This window comes from Doryrhamphus excisus, chromosome 7 (genome assembly GCF_030265055.1).
Source record: "Doryrhamphus excisus isolate RoL2022-K1 chromosome 7, RoL_Dexc_1.0, whole genome shotgun sequence".
Lineage (NCBI taxonomy): Eukaryota > Metazoa > Chordata > Actinopteri > Syngnathiformes > Syngnathidae > Doryrhamphus > Doryrhamphus excisus.
This window is the reverse complement of record NC_080472.1, coordinates 10,399,483-10,415,867: the sequence shown is the minus strand read 5'-3', so window position 1 is coordinate 10,415,867 and position 16,385 is coordinate 10,399,483. Positions and strand designations below refer to the sequence as shown.

At 44.5% G+C, this 16,385-nt stretch overlaps 1 protein-coding gene across 2 annotated transcripts; it reads right to left on the bottom strand.

Annotated features, from left to right (window-relative positions):
* Positions 1-371: 371 nt before the first annotated feature.
* On the bottom strand, positions 372-16,150 carry nvl (nuclear VCP like). Of its 2 annotated transcripts, none has more exons than XM_058078425.1 (24): positions 16,010-16,150; positions 15,117-15,186; positions 13,787-13,857; positions 12,735-12,787; positions 12,202-12,271; positions 12,064-12,121; positions 10,645-10,845; positions 10,427-10,541; positions 9,650-9,726; positions 9,355-9,489; positions 9,017-9,118; positions 8,815-8,932; positions 7,911-8,052; positions 7,217-7,535; positions 6,869-7,087; positions 5,461-5,565; positions 4,939-5,001; positions 4,098-4,217; positions 3,882-3,981; positions 3,595-3,701; positions 2,535-2,611; positions 2,004-2,095; positions 1,727-1,821; positions 372-838 (listed from the first exon to the last, which is right to left on the bottom strand). In XM_058078425.1, exons 2-24 carry the CDS (start codon positions 15,171-15,173, stop codon positions 794-796), a joined length of 2,541 nt encoding a protein of 846 aa, XP_057934408.1. In that variant the 5' UTR covers positions 15,174-15,186; positions 16,010-16,150; the 3' UTR covers positions 372-793. The 2 variants fall into 2 exon arrangements, with proteins under 2 accessions (XP_057934408.1, XP_057934410.1); XM_058078427.1 differs by having other exon boundaries at positions 12,205-12,271.
* Positions 16,151-16,385: the final 235 nt, after the last annotated feature.

The window sequence follows — 16,385 nt, the reverse complement described above, 5'->3', positions numbered from 1 at the left end:
CTCTAGCTTAAACTACTTCAAAAAATGTTCGATTATGGAATGAGTTCGCCTTTCATTTGTTGACTATAATCAGAATAAAAGACACAACAAAGATTTTAGGTAAACAAAAAATCAACTTTTTTTGGTGGATACAAATATAAATCATTAATTAAATCATTCATTCTTTAAATATAATTGAGGAAAACAAAGACAAATTTGTCTGACAGACATAACCTGGCTGGTTGTTTACCAAAATGTACCGAAAGATCTTCGAAATAAAAGCTCTAGCTTAAACTACTTCAAAAAATGTTCGATTATGGAATGAGTTCGCCTTTCATTTGTTGACTATAATCAGAATAAAAGACACAACAAAGATTTTAGGTAAACAAAGTTTTTTTTTAATCAACGTTTTTGGTGGATAAAAATATAAACAATCATAAAATTAATTAATTAATTAAACATAATTGAGGAAAACAAGACAAATTTGTCTTTCTGACCTTCCAAGTAGGGTATTAAAACCGTTAGAGTCCTCTAGACGTGAACTAACACCCCTACAGCCACTGCTACGGTGGCGGCGCTGGGCGGACCATCTGTTGCTTGTGTGCAGCAGCAAGCACACGTGTACACACTGTGTACAGTACATACTGTATTGTACACGTAGTGACATGTTTCTTCGGGGTGTCATGATTTCCCCATGTCAAATAATACTGGCCACACCCCAAATATGCTTGCATACCCGCCCCCGGGATATTTAATAAAAGGGCTGCTAATGTAGAAATGATGATGTTGACATTTTGAAGGGTGAAGTCGCCACTCATGTGCTCAGGGACGCTTTCAGCTGCTCGTACATCTTCTGGTCCTGCAAGGTAACAGGGAGAACACGTTGACCACAGCGTGGAAGACCGAAGGCCCTAAACATGGACAGCCGTATGCTGAACTATCCAAGGATGCGGGTCACTCTTACAGTTCTTTCAACCAAACCACGCCGAGTCTGGCTAAGAGAAGAAGCATCTCAGCTTCATCAGTGACAAGGCCTTCTTACCCTCCTTACGTTACACTTGTCCTTCTTGCAATATTTGGACTTTAACTTTATTTTCAAATGTACTCTTTGTTTGTTACTCATACTGCAATATTCTTCCGTTTGTATTTCAACTTGATGCTATTTTTTCTCTTCATATTTCATCTTTATTCCTCTTCTAAAAATAAAGCCTGAAACGTGACTTCTTTCTGCTAGTTAATCCTACTTTTAGAATGTGCCAAAATGGCCCCCGAGCCGCACTTTGGAGGCCCCCTGCCGTATAATATTTGGCAAGAGAGAGAAAATCCTTCATCATCAAGTAAAGATGCACTGATGGCTTGTTTGGGTTGTGGTGACGACCGCTTATGTCGTTATTATTATTATTATGTCGTTATTATCCACTTCACTGCCTTGGCCGCCATCTTGAAAAAGATTAGCATTTTGATGCTAATGTGTAATGTCAAGCGTGGAGGCGCCTGTTAGCATAAAATGCTAGCTGGTCTGTTTTTCCAGCTTTCCACTGAGACTGAAGACTGAGATGTGGGCATGAGGAACATTTCAATGGTCCTCTGCCATGTGACTAAACGTCTCATCACCATTGGACAAAGGTTTGGAGAATGTACTTTCAGTTTGAAGTTTTCCGTCCAGAAAAGCCCACGCATGCTTTTTCACTTGGAATGCTGAGACTCAAACCGACCCCTTGGATGCTAAGGACACTTCATGGCTTACCTTTTTGGACACAGATGGCCGAACCTTCTTGAAGGCCTCTTCAAAGTGATTTTTGCCTACCCTGATATCCGCGACGGGGCCAGATGACGTGTGACCTGTGAAACGATAACAAAAGGTCTTCCTTTAGCTGTGAAACATTCATAGCGTTCCCACACTCGGAGCTGCCTTGAAGCCTGGTGGCCCAGTGATGTGGTCTACCAAGTCAACCAGGAGGTGTGGATGGATGGATGGATCAGACAGCAGCTTTCCCAGGTAAGCTTGGTGGGACTGACATTACCAGAGGAGGATGGGGGGGTGCACCGGGACTTCAGGTAGGCCTTCAGGGCATTGACCGAGGCTTCCCTCACCAAGGCAGTCAGGTCGGCGCCACTGGAATCATGGAATCAAAGATGACATGTGACTTCCTGCTCTTCTCTACGGCTCATCTTTGTCACCCAAAATTCTCAATTCTTTACCCCCCCCCCCCAATCCCAAAAACATGTTAGCTTCCTTGGCCACTCCAAATTGTCCATAGGTATGAATGTGGGTGGGGTTGGCAGGCCACCAGTCCAGCTGGGATAGGCTCCAGCACCCCCAGGACCCTCGTGAGGATAAGCGTCATAGAAGATGGATGGATGGATGGATAATACTCAAATGCATTTCCACACTGGAGCCATTTTGGCCCACTCTTCAATTTCTATTATTATTTAGGATTTTTATTGATGAATTTGCCAAAAGGCACGCGGGCTCGTTCCTTATTCACCCACGACACATTCCTGATCTCCAATTAAAGAGGAAAAGTACAAAAAGCCCAAAGCTTTTCACTCACGTGAAGCAGTCACATCGTTCATCGTAGGCGATCTCCTCCAGACTCACATCTTCCTCCAGCTCAGGTTTGGTTCCGCCCTGCAAGGAGCGCAGGTTGACATGAGCAGCACTTCCTGCTTGTTCACGCGGGGAGGGGTTCTGTACGTACGCTTTGTCATCTTTCTAAGTCACATTTGTTTCCTTCCCATTTTTGTCCCGCTTTATGGTACTGTGGAACCCATTTATGTCAACGCCCCCCACACCCACAGACCATCTGATGTCAACATAAGCGGTTGTCGACATAACTAGAATCCAACCTAAAATAGTCACTGCCAGCTGGGAAAGGCTCCAGCATTCCCGCAACTCCAGTGAAAACAAGCAGTATAAAAAGTGGAGGGAGGCTGACGTCATTGCAGCGCCCCAATGAATGTGTTGCTAAGACACAATGCATTATGGGAAAACCCAACAGTTTTTTGCTTTTCAAAGTGGTATTGGTACATGTTTGTGTATTTGCCAAAGATGCCCTTTGGGTGTTAAGTTGCTGTGTTAGCACAGTGTTCTTAGTCAGGCGACACCGTAGTCAAGACTGTTATACATTATGACATCATTTCCAGTGGCTTGACAGCCTGTGATTGGCTCCTGCTAAAGAAAGAGCCTCACCGACTTGGGAGTTGTAGTTCTGAAGTAAAGCAGCAGTGAGATGAGAGTTAATGGACGGGCTGATGGGAGGATTTTTCAGTACGAGCCAACGCGTGGAAGTATTTTGGAAATGTTAATGATGAGGCCAAGAAAGTGACGTGCCAATTGTACACATCATGTGACAACAACCAACCTGCCAATCATTTCAAATGGGGAGGTTGTTTCACGCCAAACGGAACTTGGCCAGTTGATTTCCTGTTCTGCTTATTCTATGTCCACCCGCTTGCTTCCGTGTCACTAAATAATAATAATAATAATAATAATAATGATGTAGAGGGGGGCCCATTAAAGACTCTGGATGATGACTTGACTTTGGGCAAAGTCTAACCAATCAGATTGGACTATGAAAACTTCTTCTTCCTCCTATTAGCATTGTAGCATACTTTGGTAATGGTGAGCAGGATTGCATGGCGATCGGCGGGGGGCGGCAGACCCACATACAGCGTTTTGTCCAGACGACCCGGCCTCAGTATGGCAGGATCGATGATGTCTGCCGGGAGAAAAGAGCAGTTCGTTAGGGCTGGGAAGAAATTCTACTCGCTAGCCGCCCATCCGCCACCTCAGCCCCATGAGTCTACTGGCCTGTGTGAGGGTGTGAGGCATGTGGGGGTGTGGGGCGCTACTTTGACCCAATAGATTGTCTTGGTTTTGACCAATGTGGGATGGTTACCTGGTCTGTTTGTTGCAGCCATGATGAAGACTTGTCGTCGACCTTCTAGACCGTCCATCTCCGTCAGCAACTGGTTCACCACGCGCACACTGGCTCCTGCCTGAACGACAACAGAGTGCGAACGCAACATCGACACACGGCATCTGGTCTGACGGTAGACAACGATAGGCCGATGCCGCGGGACTTTGCCGAGATGGTGTCAACGTGTGTTCTCACCTCGTGGCCTGACCGGCGAGGACACAAAGCGTCAATCTCGTCGAAGAAGATGACGCAGGGAGCAGAGTTGCGCCCCCTTTGGAAGACCTGCCTCACAGCCCGCTCACTCTCTCCAACATACTGGATGGAGCAAGACAGGAAATAAATATAATAGTGCTTTATTCATTATTATTATTATTAATGCACTCATGTCACGTACAACTACATTATAACCACTCATTTTTAAACTTTTTCTTTGGAAAAAAAATGTGATGGACACCATGTCACAGGGGTTATTATTACTGTTTAATTATTATTCCCATACATTCCTTTACTTGTTGTGTTCATGTATATATATATATTTTTGTGCTGTCGATCCATTACAATATGTGATTAATCACATTTTTGTCCATAGTTAACTCAGAATTAACCGCAATTAACCACAGATAGAACTAAGTTTTTATTTAGGGGAAATCTCTTTGTGGTAAACGACTCCATGTGCAACTACAAGGGTAATTAAGGGTAATAATAATAACTGAGTTAATTAATCTAAGGAAACGTCTGTTAACGCGTCATGAACGTGTTAACTTGACAGCTCTGGTGTATTAATTATAATGGGAGAGTCGGTGCAAGAAGGCATCCGTCCCTGAGTACCGTGAGATATAAGCGGGAATTGGACTTCCACGGAGACCAGGCAACATCAAGACATTAAAAAAGATAAAGTGGCACAAAAAGCCAAAAGCTTTTTTGAGTTTTTGTCCGTCTTGTGAGTGACGGCTGCGGAGGATGCTGAGGTGGCGCATTGTATAAGTGGATAGCGTCAGGCTATGACATCAGCAGTCATTGAAGTTCTGGGACTCACCATGTTGAGCAGCTCTGGACCCTTCACGGAGATGAAGTTGAGACCTGACTCGTTAGCCACTGCCTGTGAGGACACACCAGAGGATGACGGACATGAGAATCCCACACGGGATCAAAACCTGCACTACGGGTGTAACATGTTCATCGTCAGACCTTAGGGGAAGTAACGTTTGGTTTGCTACAACGAGCTAGAGAAGATGACAGTGGTGTGCTGCCATTGGTCAGTAGAGATGAGGAACGGTGCAACAGGCTAAAAGCATTCATACTGCACTTTTAAAAACTACCTAGAAAACAATACTTCTGTTAGGAATGGAACATTTTACACTTTATTGTCGCTCACTCCAGCACCAGCATTGCGGCTGTTTGTATCTTCTCCTGTTTGGATTCCAACACAAACTGTCCTTGAGACATTTCAAAACAGCAGCTAAGCCGTTTGCATTTTGTTCCCTCGTTGTAGCGTTACACCCCCGATGCGTTTATGTACTTTATGTAGTATGTTTATGTACTCTATATGCTGGACAACCTTAGCAAGCAGGGTTTTCCCACATCCTGGAGGGCCAGCCAGCAGGACTCCAGATGGAGCACTCAGTCCGAGCGCCTTGAACTGCTCCGGGGAACGTACAGGAGCCTGCATGACACAGAGGTACATGTGTGGTAAGTACCATGAAGATATGGACCCAGTACTGCGGCTATCCTTATAGGGAAATGAAGGACAATAGGCAGTATAGGTGATGTTAGATGGTTCCGATGGTCTGAAGTGGATGAGATCAGACCCGAGGGCAGTGAGATCTCCACACGGCAAACAGTGAGACTATTTCAGAAAACACGGCCTCTGGTGTCAAGTAGATCAAAGCGCTTGAGTAAAAGTCGCCATCAAGAAGCAGCAGTAGATATTTCCCATTAGCAGTGATGGAACCACCAGAAGGTTGAGCTGCATGAAGACAATGTTGACAATAAGAATGACAGTAATCCCTCATTTATCACGGTTAGTTGGTAGTTAATTGGTAGCTGGAGCATAGAAAAGCTGTGTTGGACCTTCTAAATCAGGGGTCTCAAACACGCTGCACGCAGGCCAAATGTGGCCCGCAGGACACTAGTTTGAGGCCCCCGCCTTGATATGAAAGTTGAATGTTAGTGCGGCCCGCGCAAGTTTGATATGGATGCTGTATGGTATCATGTACCCAGAAAAAATTATTACGTTTGATTCATGTTCATGTTAAAGGTTAAATAACTGTTAATAGTTATCCTCCCTATCCGTGTGGAAGTGGTAAGTTTTTGGCTATTTAAGTTTAAAGGAAATAACTTGAAGGCTACTGTTTAGGTCAGTAGCTCTCTAGTTTGCGAGTTAGCATGTGTTTCAAGACCCTGCAGTTGCGCAATATGTTGTAAATAAAAAGAGTATAAATGTGACTATAGTCGTGTTTTGTCATGTCTACAGGGCTCTAATAATGCTTTGTTCATTTTAATCTGAAAAAAATCATTTGTCTACCCACCATTTATATGTGCTTTCTTAACTTTTTATTATTATTATTATATTTATTTATTACTGATGATTTTTTTATTTATTCTTGATTTGTTTATTTATTTTTCATCTTATTTTGTGCAGAAAAATAAAAAGTAAGATATTTGAGAACAGTGGAATGTTTTATCAGAGCTTTTATTGTAGAAAATCGGAACCAAAGCACTGAAAAAGTTTGTATATTTTTCTGTTTTTAATAATTACGTTTTTTTTTGGGAAAACCTGATGCGGCCCAGCCTTGCCCAGACCCTAGCTCCAGCGGACCCCAGGTAAATTGAGTTTGAGACCCCTGTTCTAAATACATAAAATACCCCCCCCCCAGTCAGCTTTACACCACTAGAAATGCCTGAATGTAAAAAGGAATGGCATGAGAAGCTAAGACAAAAGCAGTCCTAACAGAAGAAGAGTTTACCAATATGGCCATGGTCAGTTCTTCTCTAATTTCATGAAGGGCCCCCACGTGGTCCCAGGTGACATCAGGCACGGTGGCAAAGCCCTCCCTCTTGGCTGAAGGCTGAACGCGGGAAAGAGAGGCCTCAAAGTCTGACATGACGATGGAGAGGCTGCTCAACTCTTGCTCTGAGAGTGTTTCAGTGCTCTTGAGCAACTGCAGAAGCTGGTAAAGCTCCCCCTGTTGGACACAGAGGAGCATATAAGGTAAGATAAGATATGACTTTATTCGTACACAGTGACAAAACAGCAGTCAAGTGATTTAGCAACTCATTCATTCATTGAACTGGCGTGTTTGCGTGTTTCTTACTGGCGGATCATCTGGTGGATTGTCCTCAGGGGAGTGATTGTCATCTACCCGTCCCGAGTTCATTGTGCTGTGTCCGTCTGAAGATGCTGCCGTGTTGTCGTCTTCATGGATATCTTGGTTTGTTGCATCCGCTCCCGTCCTGGTTTGGCTCTTCTGCTGTCCTTTCAGGGCCAACAGAACCCTGTTGACAGCGCTCATGGCGGCTTCGCGGCAAAGCGCCATGAGGTCCGCCCCCACGTAGCCTGGGGTGAGACGGGCCAGTTTGGCGTAGTCAAAATCCTCTGGCATCTTCAGCTGACGACACAAAGTCTTCAAAATCCTGACAGAACGCAAAGAGTCAAGGTCAGAGGTCAACATGGGCCTTGGTGGTTTATTCCAAGCATTCTTATCCTGGGGTGGAATGAATGTGCAACATATACAGGATCTTTTCGCTAACAGATGATCCATGATGATCCCATCCAATGTTTGTGCACCAGTACCAGAGCACGACACCACCACCATTACGGATGCTGCAGCATCCCTAGTTTTCATTGATGCGACTGCAAACCCACTGCCACAGGTAGGTTGCAGACCTGCGGGGGGGGGGGGGGGGGGGGGGGCTGTGCATGATCCTGGCCCAATACATCAGTCGTCAGTGCGACCCGATCTTTAGTGTGGGGCAAAAATCATCCAAAAACGTATCATATGGACTGACCTGAGACGGGCTGCTTCATCTGGGATACCGAGGCATATCTCTCTGTCAAAGCGTCCCGCTCTGCGCAGGGCCGGGTCCAGGGAGTCTGGCCTGTTGGTAGCACCAATGACCAGGACTTGAGGACTTGCCAGACTGTTCAAGTCTGTCGGTAGGTGAGAAAGACAAAACAGAATTGTGACATTCTAGATTGCATAGAGCTACCGCTGAAAGGTCAGAATATGGTGGAACATCTTCTCCGTTATTTGGTTCTGAGGTTCATACGTGTATTTGAAAACCAAGTTAAGGACACTCTGGTCTTGCTCACTTCAGGTTTGCTCAAAAAGCAACTTCCCACGTGACATTTCTTTCTGTTGAGTTTTAGGTGTGTGAAGTTTGACCTTTAAAGTGCAGCGTTCAAGCTAGCCTAGCTTCTTGCTCTGCAGCAAAGGCACGTCCCACACTAATTAACGTGGGGAGGACATGACAGGCCAGGATTGTTACTGGAGTTCCAAAGTTCGGGTGCTTGGCCGATATCAGCATAGCAGGAACCGTGTGTGTATGAATAACTGCAGATCATTTTACAGGGTCCTATCAGAACCACACAGAAGACCATGATAATCCTCTGGTTCTTTTCCGGTCCGGATGAAATCAATTAAACTTTTGTTGGAGGTTCTCCACTTCACTAAATTTGTCCTTTTTTTTCCATGTCAAAGTCCCTTTACATGCCAAGACCATCGGAAATGAAGGTTTTGAATGAGAGCCAAAAGTACTTTTTGCTTTTTACTTTCACTGTTGAGCTCATTGAGGCATTTACTTTTTACTATTGCTATCGGATAGCAATATTTGCAGTATAGCACCTAGTACTGGTGTACTAGGACGAGCATTATTCATGGTGGTGGTGCAAAGTGAACCGATGGCATCCTACCATCCATGCAGGTGAGCAGCTGGGCGACGATCCTCCTTTCCATGTCTTTGGAGGCCACTTCTCTCTTGGGTGTGATGGAATCGATCTCGTCAATGAAAAGGATGCACGGAGCGGAAGTCTGCCATGAGATGAAGATTCCTACGTGTTAAGACAATAGCCGCCATCATCCGGGCAATGGTGGAGTTATGAAAGTAGCACCAACCACGGCAAGGTCAAACAACTCCCTGAGCTTCTGTTCAGATTCTCCCGACACTCCAGACACCAGCTCTGGAGCAGACACCTTCAGCAAGGGCAGTTCCAGTTCCTGGAATAGACAGGGCATCATTCGTATTTGGGTTTCATTAAAAACATAGGCTGTCACTCCGTGATGCCAGACCATAGCCCACATGCCGACTATTGTTCTCCCACTCCACCAAGCCTTTCTAACATTCCACGTCCTGAGATTTGTACGATTCCTGCTGGCATCGGATTGATGTGGATATCGGAGGATCACCCCTACTTCATTTAGGGAAATCTGCTTCCGCTCGCCATCCCACTCACCCCCGCCACAGCGTGTGCCAGTAGAGTCTTCCCGCAGCCAGGAGGTCCGTGGAGGAGAAAGCCCCTGGGAGGAACCATTCCGAGCTGCTGGTATATCTCTGGGTGCCGCATGTGGATCAGCAGTTTACACACTTCCTGGACGTCACCATACAAATGCAGAACATCAAATATCACGACCAAAAAATATACAACTCTGAGGGCTGTCACAAAAATGAACGTGTCGTGTGAGGATGCAATACAGCAACACCAACAGATACTTTTGGTAGGTGGCTATGGTGGATAAAGCAATACTGACCGTTAACGTGTCTTCATTACCACCAACGTCTTCAAACTTCACAGTGGGATGCTGCAGCTTCGTGGAGGTGGACTTTGCTGGGAAAATACAACCGCTGTATGAAACATTCGTAAAAAAAAAAAAACAAATTCTCCATTTGCATGGCGCCTTTCTCAGCGACCAGAGGTCCTTACGCTGAAGCCCATCATCCATTCACGCCACCGTCACACAATGGCAGCCGCCAAACCAAACCCCATCTGCTGCTGTGAGGATGGTGGGAGGTCACCTTGGGAGTTCTTTACCAGTACTTTACGGGGTGCAGGAAAAAGTCGTACGATACTAAAATGATGGCTGCTTTTCAACGTCAACTTTCTTCTTGTTAATGTTCTTGTCCTACTTTATTCCCATCATATTTCACTTTACTCACATAGCATAAGAACTTTCACCTCATGTTCTAACTTTATTCACTATTTTGTTTGTCATTTCTTTAAAATGTTCTCTTTTCTCTTCAAACTGACTGTTCTTGTACAAATACTGCAGATATTTCAATTTTTGCTGGAAACGGGTCTTTTGTTCAATTCTGTTTTTTTTTTATTTCTATTTTTAAATAAGCCGCATGCCACAAAAGGCCCCCAGGCTGCACTTTGGACACCCCCGCCATATGGGAAATCAGCATGCTGCTGTGCAAAACTGAAGGTTATGCAGTAAAGGTGTCTACATGACGGACATGGCCAATGCTGCCATCATGGCCACCGACAGCCACCTTACATATTCCACTGTCATTGAACACATCGCTACCTTTCTTCTCTTGTTTCTCTCTGGGTTGGTCTTTTGCAGCATCTTCAGCAGACCTCTTTTTCCTTTTGACGGACCTTTTCAGACGCTCCCCAGACTCCAACATGCCAACATCTTCCTGTTGACCAGACAAAAAAGGTTCATGTGAACGCGCCAAGGAAATATATTTCTGGTTTTCTAATGGATCACATTGATGATGATCCCCAAGCCAACACGCTTACATTTAGAGCCCCCATGTGCTGATCTTCACTGAGGTCCACAAAGACGCTGGTTTTCTCAGGCCCTTGACCTCGATCGATGAACCAGCCTCCTGAGAAAGCTCGGTTTGTGGCAGGCAGCTCTCCAACAGAGGAGTAGGTGCCCAAGTCAGAGGATGCTTTCCGGTACAGGGACGTAAGAGAGCTGTTCATGTGACTGGCGGCCTGTAGGGGGCAGTAAACAATGCTATGCTTGAATTACACACTTATGGGGACCTCGCATGACAAATTATCTTTGCTGTATTTGGATGGCAGGGAATAAGTTTATCTCCAATACTGGCAAAAGTACTTCAACTGGTCTTTTCTTATCTGAACTACTTTGATACCCCAAAGTTCCTTCCAAGACTCCTAATTGGCTCAGCATGAGAGCTCATCCCAGCTGTCGGTTGGCTGCGCTACACATTTCTTCAGGTGTCAGGTGGAGAGGTTTAACCAAGATGATGGCATGATGACTCTACTGGTTGGCATCCCTTACATGATGGCCCTACTGGTTGGCATCCCTTACATGATGGCCCTACTGGTTGGCATCCCTTACATTCTTCTCATCTCTTGTTAGCCAAGATGATAGCATGATGACTCTACTGGTTGGCATCCCTTACATGATGGCCCTACTGGTTGGCATCCATTACATTCTTCTCATCTCTTGTTAGCCAAGATGATAGCATGATGGCCCTACTGGTTGGCATCCATTACATTCTTCTCATCTCTTGTTAGCCAAGATGATAGCATGATGGCCCTACTGGTTGGCATCCCTTACACGATGGCCCTACTGGTTGGCATCCCTTACACGATGGCCCTACTGGTTGGCATCCCTTACACGATGGCCCTACTGGTTGGCATCCCTTACACGATGGCCCTACTGGTTGGCATCCCTTACACGATGGCCCTACTGGTTGGCATCCCTTACACGATGGCCCTACTGGTTGGCATCCCTTACATGATGGCCCTACTGGTTGGCATCCCTTACTAGTTACTTTTAAACCTGTTCTGCAGCTCCAGGACATTTTTCTTTAGTGGGCAAGGGGGGTAAAATGACTCTTTTCATAGTAAAGGTTGCCGACCCCTACTTTAGGCGAACCCTCTTCCTGTCTGTATGGAAGCAAACCGCAATGAGAACAGACGTGCATGCACATGGCGATATACCAAAACTGTCAAAATGATCCAATTCCTTTTCATTTTGCGTGTGATTAATGTATTGTATTTATTATTACTTTTGCACTTCCCTACTGTTAACTGTAAAAGGCAGCGGAGTGCATTTATGCATTCAGTATGACTGAATCAACACATCCTAACGTTGTGGACATGACATGGATACATGGGTCACCAGCAACTCGGGCCTTGTATACGTCTGTGGAAGATACACCTTACGTAAGGAACACTTACACTGTTGGCTGGGGCTTTTCCATTTAGGACGTCTTCTGAACTGCTGCTGTCATCCTCACTGTGAACACCATTATTCCACTTTTTTAATGAAGCCCACCACACTGGCAGAAAGAGACATGCTGTGTAGAGTACAGCAACGACCTGGCTTCAATGGCGATGACGTTGGCGCTCTCGTGCTTGTTCTCCAGCTCACTCAGTGCTTGATACACTAGAGGCAAATCATACAGCATGATCAATACTGGAATAGACCCCCCCCCATAGAGCATGATCAATACTGGAATAGACTGTTCACATGCCCCCCCCATAAACCATAATCAATTATCAATACTGGAATAGACTGTTCACATGCCCCCCGCCCCAATAGAACATGATCAATACTGGAATAGACTGTTCATATCCCCTCCCCCCCCCAAGAACATGATCAATACTGGAATAGACTGTTCACATGCCCCCCCCCCCCAATAGAACATGATCAATACTGGAATAGACTGTTCACATGCCCCCCCAAAGAACACGATCAATGATCAATACTGGAATAGACTGTTCACATGCCCCCCCCCCATAGAGCATGATCAATACTGGAATAGACTGTTCAGATGCCCCCCCCCCCATGAACACATACGTAAACATAAAGAGACAATGATGAAATGAAAGCCATGTTGCCAGCTTACCTTTCTCAACCTGAATTCGAAATGCGGTCTTGTTTCTTCTGCCGTAGTCCAACCTGAAGTCACCATGAAATTCATTAAAGCTACGTTCACACCGATGCCGAATCGATGGCGAATTAAATCGGCGAGCAAAGCGGCGGCAAAGTGTAACAAAGCTTAATGAAAGCGTAAAGACCGTAATACAGCGTAAGAAAGGTTTGAGCAATACAGGACATTCGGCAAGAGCGCCAAAATTTTTTAAACTGTTTAAAACTTTGAGGCGATCTGTCACGAATTGCATAAAGCGGGGAGAGCGTATTAAAGCTTATCAAAGCATCACAAAGCTTATCAAAGTTTTGCTCAAAGCGTAGGAAAGCTTAACAGAGCTTGGTTCAAAGGATCAATGGATCTGCTGCATCTTTATATATTGTAGCGTCGTTGCCGACGCTATGGAAATTACACGACTGCGATCGCTGACAAGCTTTTTATTGCACAACAATAATACTGGCTACTGTCGGCCGTAACCACGCCGTTGCAACCACCGCCAGCAACACAACAGTACTTCCTCCACCAGACACGCCCCCACCACCTGGTGCATTCACAGTCGGACACCCAAGAGCACAACTTCAACATGAATACGTCAGGGTCGCTACAATATGCTCTGGATCAGAGGCGGGATGCAGTCGGGATCTCGAAATTTTCCATTGCGTAACAGAGCTTAACAGAGCTTAAACATATCTGAGGAGATTGTGAGATTTTTTGAAAAATGACGCCAAATTTGTCGCCGATTCAAAGCGCGACATTCGGCGTTGGTGTGAACGTAGCTTAAGAGAGACATCTGACAAGGACACAACCAAGACTGCAGATCAACGATGATCAAACACGTCAGCTGGAACACATCCAAACATCCACTGGCTCTTGTGCTCCTTTCGTCCAGCCAGAAGCCGACTAACCCCCCCACAGGAGGCTTCATGCATGTTGGCAGCTCGGCCCAGGACTGAGGTTTTTTACATAAGGTCTGTTTTGAAGGAGCAACACATGGGAAAATGGCGTTCGGAGTCATCTGATGAACGTACCTGTACTGCTTCTGAAGTTCCTGGGCGACACTTGATAGATCCACGTGCTCCTTCTTGTTGGAGGCCAAATACTGCAAAAGAAAATGTAAGCCTTGATCCAACCCAATGACATCTACTCACGACCACGGGGCAAATCCAGGCCTAAAGTAGGTGTAGTCAATCATGTTCTTAAAGGGACAGTTTGGACTTTTTGCCAATTTTCCGCGACAAATTTTACGAAGGCAACGTGCATGCAAGTGTAAATGTCACTTTAGCCTTTAAGCCGTCTGACGGCACATTTTACACACTATTTTTAATTCTCAGCGTGATAAAGGACAAAGTGCGCCCCCTGTCAACTCAATACAAGCCCTGCTTGCGGCCTATGGTGGTCTTTGTGTGTTTCCGGGTTACGGTCAACAAAGATCTTCAACAGTATTTGCTGAGACACGGAGAAGAGGCCGGATTAAATGAACTAGAGCAGGGGTCTCAAACACGCGGCCCGTGGGCCAAATGTGGCCCGCAGGACACTAGTTTGAGGCCCCCGCCTTGATATGAAAATTTAATGTTAGTGCGGCCAAGTTTGATATGGATGCTGTATGGTATCATGTACCCAGAAAAAATTATTACATTTGATTCATGTTCATGTTAAAGGTTAAATAACTGTTAATAGTTATCCTCCCTATCCGTGTGGAAGTGGTAAGTTTTTGGCTATTTAAGTTTAAAGGAAATAACTTGAAGGCTACCGTTTAGGTCGCTAGCTCTCTAGTTTGCGAGTTAGCATGTGTCTCAAGACCCTGCAGTTGCGCAATATGTTGTAAATAAAAAGAGTATAAATGTGACTATAGTCGTGTTTTGTCATGTCTACAGGGCTCTAATAATGCTTTGTTCATTTTAATCTGAAAAAAATCATTTGTCTACCCACCAACTATGTGGTTTCTTAAGGTTTTATAATTATTATTATTATATTTATTTATTACTGATTGATTGCTTTTCTTTATTTGTTTATTCATTTTTCATCTTAATTTGTGCAGAAAAATAAAAATTACAATATTTGAGAACAGTGGAATGTTTTATCAGAGCTTTTATTGTAGAAATTCGGAACCAAAGCACTGAAAAAGTTTGTATATTTTTCTGTTTTTAATAAATGCGTTTTTTTTGGAAAACCTGATGCGGCCCAGCCTTGCCCAGACCCTAGCTCCAGTGGCCCCCCAGGTAAATTGAGTTTGAGACCCCTGAACTAGAGTATTCCCACTCCTCGTCAGGCGTGTTGAACGCTACAGGAACAACCACATGATGTTTGATAAGCATGTTGGGAATAACTTACCGAGTACGCGAGCGAGTGAAGACATACCTGTTCCAATCTCTGTCTGAGACGACCATCCAGCATTGCACCACCTCGGTTCTTCATGTCTGCTTCGTCTCTGAAAGTCCAGCAGATTATAACAACATTCAAATGAGAAAGGAGTTGAACACTGTTGCGTACTTGATCTTATAGTTTGGCGGGTTAAAGAAGACATTATATCAGGGGTGTCCAAACTTTTTCCAAGGAGGGCCACATGCTGGAAAAAGTTGTAAAGCAACACAAGAAGAAAACACTCCATGTCAGGCATATAACTGAAGTACCTCCGTAACATCACATCTATTTTGACTTTCAAAACTTCCCTTTCTAACATTCCCATTAACAATAGTCCATTCTTACCTCCACTTTTGTCAACTAATTCAAACCATTCCATCATCAACACATTTCCCACATCCCCAAAGTATCCCTTTAAGTGAATTTCCGAGCACAAATGCCCTTCGATATTAACCTTATTTATATATTATTTATAACTTTATATAACGATATTAACTTACTACTGTACCTCCGCCAATTCCAATTGAATTGAATGCCAGATGTCAACATTTGAGCTAACAGTTCCCCACATTGTAAAAATGGCCAATTTCCCCATAATTCTACATTTCCATTCCATCATTTCAATTAATTCCCACGCAATTTCTACACAAAAGGCTTTCTGGAGTTCACACAAGCCTGTGTGCGTACAACAGACTTGGAAATGAAGTTTTTCCTCAACACAATTAGCTAGAAAGCAACAATCCTGTGCTTGTGTAGAAGCGCACACTTCATACATTGACATTTAAAAACACGTGTTTACACGTCGTAAACATGTTGGAACCATGGAAGCACACAACCGACCCGCCTCTGTCACAAACAGTACTATTGCTATTAATTGTGGGATTTCTCACCTTCCTAAATGCAAATGTAGAACAGATTTCTTTTAGCCATGTGAAGAAAATTCCCTTATTTGCTACTTTCCGCTGCTTCCTGGTTTCTTCCTCGTGGGTATTTGGGGAACACACGATTCAGATCATTCAGAACGGGCAAGGGCGCCCCCTCTGTTCATGTTTTTATTGCAACTCGGTGAAACCCATTCTTATGAGTTAGGGCGGGATTAAAACGTTATTCAATATCAAATGAGGTGACTTCCTTCCGGTGAATAATTCCTTTATTTAGGGTTCTACATGACTTAAGTCATGATTTACATTTTATTGGATTAAAAACGTGTAACGGGAGGTTTGTCACACCACTATAAACAGATGTTAAGTTATTTTGTTTTTAATT